Source organism: Diabrotica virgifera, chromosome 5 (assembly GCF_917563875.1).
Source record: "Diabrotica virgifera virgifera chromosome 5, PGI_DIABVI_V3a".
In the NCBI taxonomy this organism is placed as follows: Eukaryota; Metazoa; Arthropoda; class Insecta; order Coleoptera; family Chrysomelidae; genus Diabrotica; species Diabrotica virgifera.
The window spans coordinates 225,428,087-225,440,310 of NC_065447.1; the positions used below are offsets into that span (position 1 = coordinate 225,428,087).

A 12,224-nucleotide genomic window follows, 5' to 3' on the forward strand; every position below is an offset into this window, starting at 1 on the left:
TTCTGTATTCACTCTTCATTTACTGGGCTAATAGTTTTTGCTTCTTTTCATACTTCCCTATATATTTTTTTGTTTTTGCCTGTCTTATTTAGCAAATCGACGGCCTAATTAACAAACCACGTAACTCGCATTATCCTGTTTTTACAGGAGCAACAAAAAACTAAATAAACTTGAAAAAGTAGGACTTACTGACTTTATATTTTTAAAAACACCAATATAAATATAATTCTAATATCAGTAGGATCTTTTCTTTGTATAAATATACCTAATACAATTCTTTATTGGAGTTAGGAGTTTTAACAGATACGTGGTACTTTAACAATATGTTGGTAAGTAACAAAACCCGTAACTCCGCTGAATAGGAAACTAACCAAACATTTTGATTTGTAAGCAAACCAAGTACCTATAATGCCCTTGGAATTTATCGATTTGCTAATATATTTGAGCTTAAACAGGCGAGAATAAGCTGAGGTTAGATCATTAAAGTAACTTACCATCAAATTTGAGAGTCACTGGATGAACTGGAAACATACATTTACACAGGCAGAATGAATCAGCCAAGCACCACACAACGCACATGCTACACTATGGAAACATGCTGCCACAGCCAGGAGTTACCAGGTTTGCATTAACAAATTTCCCACCAAAAAAGATACGTATTTTGTTTTTATGATTTCTATAATTAGTTAAATTTTTTTGGAGTTTATTGTTCAGGCAGCAATGTAGAGCTACCATAGATCATTGTAATAACATTAAAATTCAAAATTCGATTTTTTTGGAGTTACGTGGCTTGTTAATTAGGCCGTCGAAATACATATTTGTAATATGCTCATTTCTTTTCAATTGCTGCGTTTTACACAGCTTATTGATTCTATTTTGTCATTATCCTTTCTTGCTATTTATTTTTTTCATGGTCGTCATTATTTTTTAGTCAGGCTAACCTAGTTTTGAAATGAACATTTCAAGCACATTTTTGTAACTATTGTAGAATTTTAACTATTTAGAATGGGAAATAAGCCACAATATTATTAAAAAATGATTTTTATTAACGTTTCGACGCCCAAATCGGGTGCCGTTGTCAAAATACAAAATACTATTAATATAAACAAAAATGTTGCTTAGTAAAAAAATTCTTCTAATAATTTATTTAATTTGACTCATTTACATCGGCAATTCAGATACATATGATACATTTTAAAGTAGAAGACTTTAAAATGATATTGCCAATATTTATGAGTTGCGTTCCTGGGACGACTTTACTGAAAGATAGTTCATTCGATTACATGAAATCAACCCCAACTCAAGAATATCCGTCACAAAAAAAAATCATAGCATGTGATCTGTCTTTAAAAAGACAACCACATGCAACGGTGACATTAAAATTCTCGCGTTAGAGATCTCATAGTAAATCACGAGGGAAAACCAGGAAAAACCTCGTGATACTATCCCGACATCGTAAGTATTTGGTCTTACATTTAATTTACTCTCAAAATTAATACCAAATTCTGACTTTACTATAATTTTGTTTAAATTATAAATAATATAAATAATACATGGGTATATAAGTAATACTAAAATATAAAATATGTACTAACTCGACTATTGACTTACTAATTGTGGTATTTTCTTTCTATTGACTTCCTCTTTCAGTATGGGTATCCACATCCTACTGCATTCCACCGAGGAATTTGCGACACAATTGGTTTCGTTTAGCATAATTAGAGCCGCTTCTTTGATTTTTCTCTTTTTACTATCTGTTTCTTTCAGGACTATACTTGAATCTCTCCACTGAACTCTATGTTCATTATCCCATGCGTGTTGACATATTTGAGATCTATCAAATTCTCTATTTTTAATATAAGATTGATGTTCACTTATTCTAACGTTTAATGGTCTTGATGTTTCACCTATATAAAACTGTTCGCATTCACAAGGTATTTTATAAATACAATTCTTTGTCCTTTCTTGTTCATTGTTAGGTTTAGTTTTAGATAGAATAGATCTCAATGTGTTGGTTGTTTTGAATGTTGTTGAAATGTTGAATTTATTTCCTATTGTTTTAAGTTTCTCGGATAGTCCTTTTATGTATGGTATTGATATTTTCCTCGTATTATTTCTTGTGAATGTTGTAGGATCCCGTTCAATGTTGTTCTGTTCCATTCGATCCAATCTTGACAATTCCTTATTTATAAACGATAAAGGATAATCATTTTTTAATAAAACAGATGTTAAGAATTGTTTTTCTTCTAAAAAGGAATTTTCGTTAGAACAAGTAATTTTGGCTCTATCATATAAGGATTTTATGATTCCCTTTTTAACGTTGATGTTGTGATTTGATTTGTAATTGAGATATCTGTTGGTATGTGTTGGTTTTCTATACACTTGAGTCTCATATCCAGTATCCTTCTTTAAGACTAAAACATCGAGGAAAGGCAGGGTGTTATTATATTCCTTTTCCATTGTAAATTTTATTGTCTCTTCTTGATCGTTTATAATATTCAGGAATGTATCCAACAATTCTGATCTATGAGGCCATATTGAAAACACATCATCTACATATCTCCACCATACAGTGGGTTTTAAATTTTGTTTAGAAATGATATTAGTTTCGAAATCCTCCATAAATATATTAGCCAATAATGGAGATAAAGAGGAGCCCATTGCTAGACCAAAATTTTGTTTATAAAATTCATTATTTAGTTGAAAATAGGTATTATTAGTACATAATGTCAATAACTCCATTATAGCTGATACATCTAGTTTTGTCCTAGTTGTCAATGTATCATCATTCTCTAATTTCGTTTTGATTATGTTTAAAGTTTTATCTAATGGCACATTTGTAAATAAACTGTTTATGTCAAAACTTACTAAAATATTATTTGGATTAAACTCAATAGTTGATAATTTGTTTACAAAATGTTTTGTATTTTTTATAAATGTGTCATCATTATTAACAAATGGTTTTATAATGTTTAATAAAAATTTGGATAGTTCACTACAAGGAGAACTGATGGTACTACAAATGGGTCTAAGTGGTATGTTCGCTTTATGAATTTTCGGTACTCCATAAAAATGTGGTGACTTACTGTAATGAGGTGTAATTAATTTTCTTTGATAGTATGTTATTGTAGAATTATTTTTTTATTTTTAAAGTAAACAAGTAAACATATTTAGTATAATTCAAACAATATCCAAAAAAAATTTGGTCAGTAAGCCAATGGTAGCTTATTTTTACTTATTATTTTTTTTATTTATTAAATTTTTAGAGACAACTCCAAAAAAATAAATTTTGCAGTGGTCATCAGAATTGTATCATATGAAACAGAAATTCAAAAAGATTTTATTAGGTTATGATTTTCTCGAGAGAATGTTGTCGAGTTTTTTAGTATTAATGTGTTTTGAGTTTTTGATATCACTCAAAAGTCAAAATAACAAATTTTTTTCAAAAAAGTCAAAAAAAAGGTTGAAAATCAACATATTTATTATTGTTAAACAAAAAATAAGCATAAAACAAAACATATCTAGGCAGCCTTACGTCAAGAAATGTCTAAAGAAAATCATTACAAAATTTCAAGTGGATCGGTCAAGTAGTTTTTGAGTTACAATGTCCACTGCTTTCGAAAAAACGTGTATAAAGTTTTGACCACTTTTATTTTCAATTTCTTTTTATCTGTCAAATCATAAAGTGATGCATACCGGAATATGTTTTTGAATCGCGGAATAATTGACAAAAAAAGGAAACAGCTGTTAAACGTTTCTTACTATGCTCAAACGTGCTGACGTGAAACTGCTGCAAAGCGAGTTGAAGGTAGGGATATTGAAACGTGTCTTGAAGTTATCTACTTTCATTTAAAGTAATAAATCCCATTTCCTTGCAGCTTTGTAGTCTCCTGTAGTTCTTATTTTTCTCTTGCCAGCACAACCACATCATCTCCGAATGTCAAACCTTGGTGGTCTCTTTGGTACAGGTAAGGACTCCTTCCTTCCTCCTAAGGTATAGGAGTCCTTCCCTATACCAAATTATGGGCCTACTATCTTATATTACCTTACCCTTATTCCTAACTAGCTTTATGACTTCCCATTTCTTCTCTTGTTTCTATTTTCTTTAATTCTCTTTCTATCATTTCCTCGTATGTTTCCTGCTGTTCCTTTGTTGCTAATCAAATTAATTTATTTACATCCTTATCCCTTATCCCTTCATGTAATGATATAGATTTCTGGGGTTATTTTTGATTTAAAAATGTTCATCCCCCCCCCCCAGAAGGACCTTAAACATTATTATCTATGTATTTACCAAATTTCACTAAAATCAATACAATAATTTGGAGATAAAACCGTAAATGACTGGACGATAATATGACAAGTTTTGTTAAATATTTAAAGTAACCCCTTTAATCAAAAATGAATAACCATTTTCAATGTCGTAGCAACACGAAACTACAGCCGCATCATTATTCCAGTTCAATCAGAGAGTGCGGCAAGCACCTCTACCGGTTTCGAAACTTATTAGTCTTTAATCAGGAGGCACATATGCTGCTCTCTCTGACCCAACTAGGACAAACCCCGGCGTGCAGTCACATTGCAACGAACGAAATGGCAGGGATGCCCTAGCGGCAACTGCTAGCAAAAAACTAAGTTTTCAATATAATACGAGAGGTGAATCAAATATGAACCGACCTTTGCTAATAACTTTTTATTGAATTATAATTACAACAATTAAATAATACCTCATTTTTCTATATACATTTCTTTCTTCTGTATGCATTTTTCCCAGCGGCTAGGGAGTTTCTGCATTCTATTTTCATAAAGAGAATGGGCGAGGGTATCTAACCAATTGCTCACGAATTGCTCCACTTGATTATGATCATCAAAACGCGCTCCGCCTAGTGCATCTTTTAATTGACACAGCATGTGGTAATCACATGCTGAAAGATCAGGACTGTATGCAGGATGTTCAACGAGAGTCCAACGCATTTTCGCCATTTTTTCTTGTGTTAGCGCAGCTGTATGTGATCGGACGTTGTCATGCAAGAGCAACACATCTCGTATAGGACATCGCCTTCTTTTGGACCTATAGGCAGCTCGAACACGGTCCAAAAGACTACAGTAATAAGCGGCATTAATGGTTCGTCTCTCATAAAGAAAATCCAGCAACAAAACGCCACGATATTCCCAAAACAGTCGATAAAACTTTGCCTGTAGACCAATGAGTTTTCCTCTTTATGAGACAATTTTTGGACGTCGTTGATGACTTTTGTTTTGCACGGCATCCAGTCCTTCACGAACTTGTCTATGCTAAAATTTCACTTGTGTACTGGACAGTGTGGATTCCCCATATTGATTTTTTAATCTTCGCCAAATTTTAGCGGGCCCAACATTTTCTTTTGCAAGGAATTTGATAATAATGTGTTTTGCAACCGAACATGGTACTACTTTCTCGCTCATCGCAACAGTAACTGACTGCACGTCATTAGAGAGCAGGCGGTAGCGCGCAGTCACACATTAGACTATAACCTTCCACCACAGGACTAATTTATACATATTCACCATTTTTTGCTAAGCAGGGACGGAAAGGTCGGTTAATATTTGATTCACCCACGTAGCACATAAAACAACATCCAAAAATGTTATTCTACATCCTACCAGACTGAAAACAATGGGAACCTTCTCTGGTAACACCTCCGAGGCTTCTACAATTTGCAAGCCATAACGGATGCTGAGACTAAGGAAGATAAGGGAATTTTACAATTTATAATTCACGTCCCATCTGCTCAGCGCGGTTAAGTTCCAACGAGAATGGTTCCTTTCGTACTCCAATCACAATCAGTTTTTTGCTAGCAGTTGCCGCTAGGGCATCCCTGCCATTTCGTTCGTTGCAATCCGTTACTGCACGCCGGGGTTTGTCCTAGTTGGGTCAGAGAGAGCAGCATAAGTGCCTCCTGATGAGAGCCTAATAAGTTTTGAAACCGGTAGAGGTGCTTGATGCACTCTCTGATTGAACTGGAATAATGATGCGGCTGTAGTTTCGTGTCGCAACGGCATTGAAAATGGTTATTCATTTTTGATTTACATGTTTACTCTGATTGGAGTACGAGAGAAACCATTCTCGTTGGAACTTTACCGCGCTGAGCAGATGGGACGTGAATTATAAATTGTAAAATTCCCTCATCTTCCTTAGTCTCAGCATCCGTTATGGCTTGCAAATTGTAGAAGCCTCGGAGGTGTTACCAGAGAAGGTTCCCATTGTTTTCAGTTTGGTAGGATGTAGAATAACATTTTTGGATGTTGTTTTATGTGCTACGTGGGTGAATCAAATATTAACCGACCTTTCCGTCCCTGCTTAGCAAAAAATGGTGAATATGTATAAATTAGTCCTGTGGTGGAAGGTTATAGTCTAATGTGTGACTGCGCGCTACCGCCTGCTCTCTAATGACGTGCAGTCAGTTACTGTTGCGATGAGCGAGAAAGTAGTACCATGTTCGGTTGCAAAACACATTATTATCAAATTCCTTGCAAAAGAAAATGTTGGTCCCGCTAAAATTTGGCGAAGATTAAAAAATCAATATGGGGAATCCACACTGTCCAGTACACAAGTGAAATTTTAGCATAGACAAGTTCGTGAAGGACTGGATGCCGTGCAAAACAAAAGTCATCAACGACCTCCAAAAATTGTCTCATAAAGAGGAAAACTCATTGGTCTACAGGCAAAGTTTTATCGACTGTTTTGGGAATATCGTGGCGTTTTGTTGCTGGATTTTCTTTATGAGAGACGAACCATTAATGCCGCTTATTACTGTAGTCTTTTGGACCGTGTTCGAGCTGCCTATAGGTCCAAAAGAAGGCGATGTCCTATACGAGATGTGTTGCTCTTGCATGACAACGTCCGATCACATTACAGCTGCGCTAACACAAGAAAAAATGGCGAAAATGCGTTGGACTCTCGTTGAACATCCTGCATACAGTCCTGATCTTTCAGCATGTGATTACCACATGCTGTGTCCATTAAAAGATGCACTAGGCGGAGCGCGTTTTGATGATCATAATCAAGTGGATCAATTCGTGAGCAATTGGTTAGATACCCTCGCCCATTCTCTTTATGAAAATAGAATGCAGAAACTAGGTGTTACTAGAGAAGGTTCCCATTGTTTTCAGTCTGGTAGGATGTAGAATAACATTTTTGGATGTTGTTTTATATGCTATTATATTGAAAACTTAGTTTTTTTTTAACTCCTTTAACTTTGGATTCATTTTCATGAGTTCGATCCTTGGCACCGATATTTTCATTTCTAAAAATGATACGAGCCGCCATCGTGTTTCGAAGGATACGTAAAGCCGTCGGTCCCGGTTATGTAAGTGGTCGTTAAATCAGAAAACACCAGATCTTAGCCAAAAGCGCACACGACCTTTTAACTTTTTCCAGCTTTAACCAACTACGACTTCCAACTAGAGACCGACCGAATGTGATTTTTTTGGCCGAAGCCGAAGCCGATGCCGAAGTTCGGCCTGTAGGATACCTTCGGCCGAAGCCGAAGCCGAAGGTGGCTAAAAATTTATTATATGTTAATAATTTAAATAATGTGCATTATATTTTTATTAACTGATAAGTGATAAACAAAAATATGAAATTATAAGATAAAAAGTCAAACATTTATACATTATTTGGTAATAGAAGCGATAATAAAAATAAATAACATTAAAAAACTTTAAAGTAAGTGAGTATTTATGATTACTGGATCTGGTAGCTAATATTCGAAATCAAACATCCTAATATTATACGTAAGAAAAAGAAGCTTGTCACCATTCATAGTAGGGATAGTCGGTGGTCGATGTTTTTCCATTAATATTTAGGTAGTCAAAACACCAGTAATCTTGAGTTTTAACAAATACAATAAAATTATTATAGTTTCTCAGAATTTTACTACGTGAGAAATATTCAAATGAAGATCTTTGAGACATCTTGGCACAGTATATAGAGGTTCCTCTATATACTGTGGAACCTCTATGTACTGTGATCTTGGCCTATTGTTAATAGCTATTTGTATAACAAGGGAGGAAAGTGTAACTTTTCCTCCCGAGAATGAAATCATTCAAGGGAGGAAAAGGCACTTTACTCCCATGTTATACATATGGGTTTTCCACCTTCCTCAAATAACAAGTCATTTTTTCATTTTTACTTAATTTATTTATGTAACTAACCAACAAAATTTATTAGAACTAAAACAACAAGTAGGTACAATATAACTGTCAACTGTCAAATATAAGTCAAATTATTAATGTAAACATTGTTAAATCAAAATAACAATTTACTGTTTTTTACCATTCTGCAAAATACAGGATGTTTTATAAATAAACGTTAAAATATATAGATACTCCGTAGTAGAAAATAGATATTATACAGGGCGTCAATAAGTTATATTTCATGAATGAAATACCATGACGTCACTTTTACTTTTCCTCCCTAGGGAGGAAAAGTACAACTTTGCTCCCTACAATCAGGTCCGGAAAAGTATACTTTCGGTAGAGGTAGGTGGAAAAATTTATATCCTACCTACTACCTGAAGGTTTGTAAAACGTTTTAGTTTAGGGTATGAAATAGGGTGTAAATATTCAAATTATCAAAGACTCGCCGAAGCATATTGTTTAGAGATTATTTATATAGTATAGTATACTGACAGAGCATTTTATTATTCCACCTTCGGCGAAACCTTCGGCTTCGTTTTGGCCGAAGCTGAATTTTGGCCGAAGCCGATTAATCGGTCGGCCTCTACTTCCAACTCTAATACTACAGTTGAGTCCATGGTTCTTTACCCGTGCGGCATCATTTAAAATATACGAAACAAGTCGGAAATTTACTCCACAAGCTCCACAATTTACTAGGCCCAGCAAGTGACAGAAAGTGGCTACTGCTCCGATCACGGATATTATAAAATTTGACGTTATCAAATAGAATGTAAAATGTTAGTTTTGCTTTAAAATTTTGATACAGAATTACAGCTACATTTAAAGTAGTTTAATACATTCTTTTAGGGCCGGTTGTTCGAACGCTAATCAAAAATGATCATTATCAAATATTTAATTACTGTCACAACTGTCAATGTCAACTTTGATTGGGTTGCTGAAAACATAATTATTGATTACAATTATGAAATTAACTAATCTCATAATTATAATCAATTATGTTTTCAGCAACCCAACCAAAGTTGACATTGAGAGTTGTGACAGTAATTAAATATTTGATAGTGATCATTGTTGATTAGCGTTCGAACAACCGGCCCTTAATATAATTAGTGATTATTTTAAAAATTCAATAAAATACTTTCTTCTTGTCATTTCTTTCACTTTTACGGAAACTTAAACAAACCCATTCCTTAACTGTGTGAATGAGGTTAACTTTGTATGTAAATGAATGGCAAAATTGCAAAATAAAATACAATTATCAAATTTCAAACTCCAACATAAAATTAATTGTGAAAACAACTGTTTGTGTAATATAAATAGCTTTTAAATGCAAAAACAGTACAAAAAACAGCAACAAACTGACAGCTACAACTAAACAAACCAGAAACATCACAAATTGTACTTAAAATCTGAAAACGCCTCAAGCATCTTTTTTGTACCTATCTTTTTTCGATGTACTGAGTCTAGAACGTTCATAAAAATAACATGTGTCTTTACTTAATAACAGTGGATAGCTGGTTTGTCTTTAGTTTCATGCATGGAAGACAATGATGCTAGATAAAATGTTTGTGTTCTATCTCGCCAGGTATTAATGACGCACAGTTAAAGAACCATGGATTCAACTGTATAGTTGTTTTATTTTGATACATTATTTTTTATTTTTAGGAGTTCAATACAACAAAAAAGTTATCCTAGGATCAAATGCGAGATGTTTAGCACTTTTGGTAGCCCTGAAATATCTAGTGCAAGATCTCAATTCCCCACCAAAACAAGAATTCTGTAGATACTTAGAAACTGTGTTACAAACCTGTACACAATATTTACATTCTTGTAGGCCTTTAGCTGTTTCGATGACAAATGCCCTTAGACATTTTAAATTACAATTAACCCATATTGATACTAATATAAAAGATACTGAAAAGAAAATTAAACTACAAGATATTATTGATACATATATCCATGATGATATTAATAAAGCAGGGGATGCTATAAGCATGAAAGTTAGTAAGAAAATCAGCAACGGGGATGTAATTTTAACATTTGGATGGTGAGTATCGGTAGAAAAGACAAAAAAGTTGTATAAATATGTATTTCATTTCTACAATATTATACTACAAAGAAGTGAGGGATGGAGGCTATAGAGATCTCTCTAAAGAAAATTCGAAAAAAAATTCGCTACATCGGTTTTATTACCCATGACCATGGCGAATAGCTCGATACATAAAATTTCATAAAAAATTTTTAACCCAGTAAATGACCGTTTTGGAATGTAATTTTCCTAGTCACGATGGATTTTCTTGAAAAGGGCCTAGCCGGGTAAGATGATGAAAACTGCTCCCAACTCGATTCGAATTCCATATAAGTCACTGTTTAGCATATATAGTGAAACTAACTTTCTGAAATTTTTAGCCTCCTAGGGGTCATGTGACCCACCTAGAGCCTAATTAGGGTTTTTATTTTTTATCTCAGCCGAATCGAGAACTAGCGAAAAACTTAAAATAAAAAAGTTGTAAGATTTAAAAAGTTTTGTCCGAAAATTTTTTTTTCATTTTTGGCGGGAAATTTAAATTTTAGAACGATTTTAAAATTTTAAATGAATATAAAAAAATAACTAAGACATTCGTTTTCACGAAAAAAATATATAACGTGTATTTTTGCATAATGTTTCACCCTTAATTTTTTCAAATTTTTAAAATTGGTGAAACGCACCTTTAAAAATAAAAAACCGCATTTTTTCGGTTTTTTTTTTTCGTTTTTTGATACAATTTTGTACATATTTTTTAAAAAAGTTAACACCGTCACTAGAAAAGGTAAAAAACTTAAAAATAATTGGGGTTTGTTTAATAAAACTTTGTTGTAATGCCATCCATTTTCAAGATACAGGGCGTTGAAGAAAACAAAATTTTACACATTTTTTACGATTTTGCCGAAACTACTGGCAACATTGTAATAAAATTTGGCGATTAAGAGGTAGTTGTTGTGCAATTTTTGACATACAATTAAGAACTTTATATTTGTCATTGGCGCGCATAGGGGCAATGGTCTGAACTTTTTAAAGAAAAAAGATAGTACGCCACTGACATATTTCAAATTAACAATCGTTTTTGAATTCCTCGTTCAATTTGTGACAAAAAATATATCTTCCTATTTTTTCATATGACGCGCCATTTTTATTCAAAAAATAAAACATCTTAACCCTTACAAAGTATTCGAACTTCTAGTAGTTTCTACATCTACATAAACTCGTACATCCATTATAAAAACTAATTCGAATACTTTGGAAGCGTTAAGATATTTTATTTTTTGCAGCAAAACGGCGCGTCGTATGAAAAAATGAGAAGATAGTTTTTTTATCGCAAATTGTCAGTGGCGTACTATCTTTTTTTCTTTGAAAAGTTCAGACCATTACCCATATGCGCGCCAATGATGAATATCAAATCCTTAATTGTATGTCAAAACATGCACAATAACTACCTCTTAAAACCCGCCAAGTTTTATTACAATGTTGCCAGTAGTTTCGGCAAAATCGTAAAAAATGTGCAAAATTTTGTTTTCCTTCAACGCCCTGTATCTTGAAAATGGATGGCGTTATAAAACATTTTTATTAAGGAAACACCAATTATTTTTCAATTTTTTACCTATTGTAGTGACGGTGTTACCTTTTTTGAAAAACATGTATAAAATTGTATCAAAAAACGAAAAAAAAACCGAAAAAATGCGGTTTAGTCTTAGTAACCGAAAAATGTCTTAGTTATTTTTTTATACTCATTTAAAATTTTAAAATCGTTCTAAAATTTAAATTTCCCGCCAAAAATTAAAAAAAATTTCGGACAGAAATTTTTAAAGCTTACAACTTTTTTATTTAAAGTTTTTCGCTTGTTCTCGATGCGGCTGAGATAAAAAATAAAAACATAAAAACCCTACTTAGGCTCTAGGTGGGTCACATGACCACCTAGGGGGCTAAAAATTTCAGAAAGTGAATTTCACTACATATGCTAAACGGTGACCTATATGGAATTAGAATCGAGTTGGGGGCAGTTTTCATC

The 12,224-nt window shown here is 33.2% G+C and overlaps 1 protein-coding gene across 1 annotated transcript in view; it reads left to right on the plus strand.

Moving 5' to 3' along the window:
• LOC114341792 (translation initiation factor eIF-2B subunit delta) overlaps positions 1-12,224 on the plus strand; it is a 32,709-nt gene that overhangs the window by 3,062 nt on the left and 17,423 nt on the right. The window contains exon 4 of the mRNA XM_050651800.1: positions 9,844-10,225. Within this exon, the coding sequence (XP_050507757.1) occupies positions 9,844-10,225 (382 nt within the window). The remainder of the gene's footprint in view (positions 1-9,843; positions 10,226-12,224) is intronic.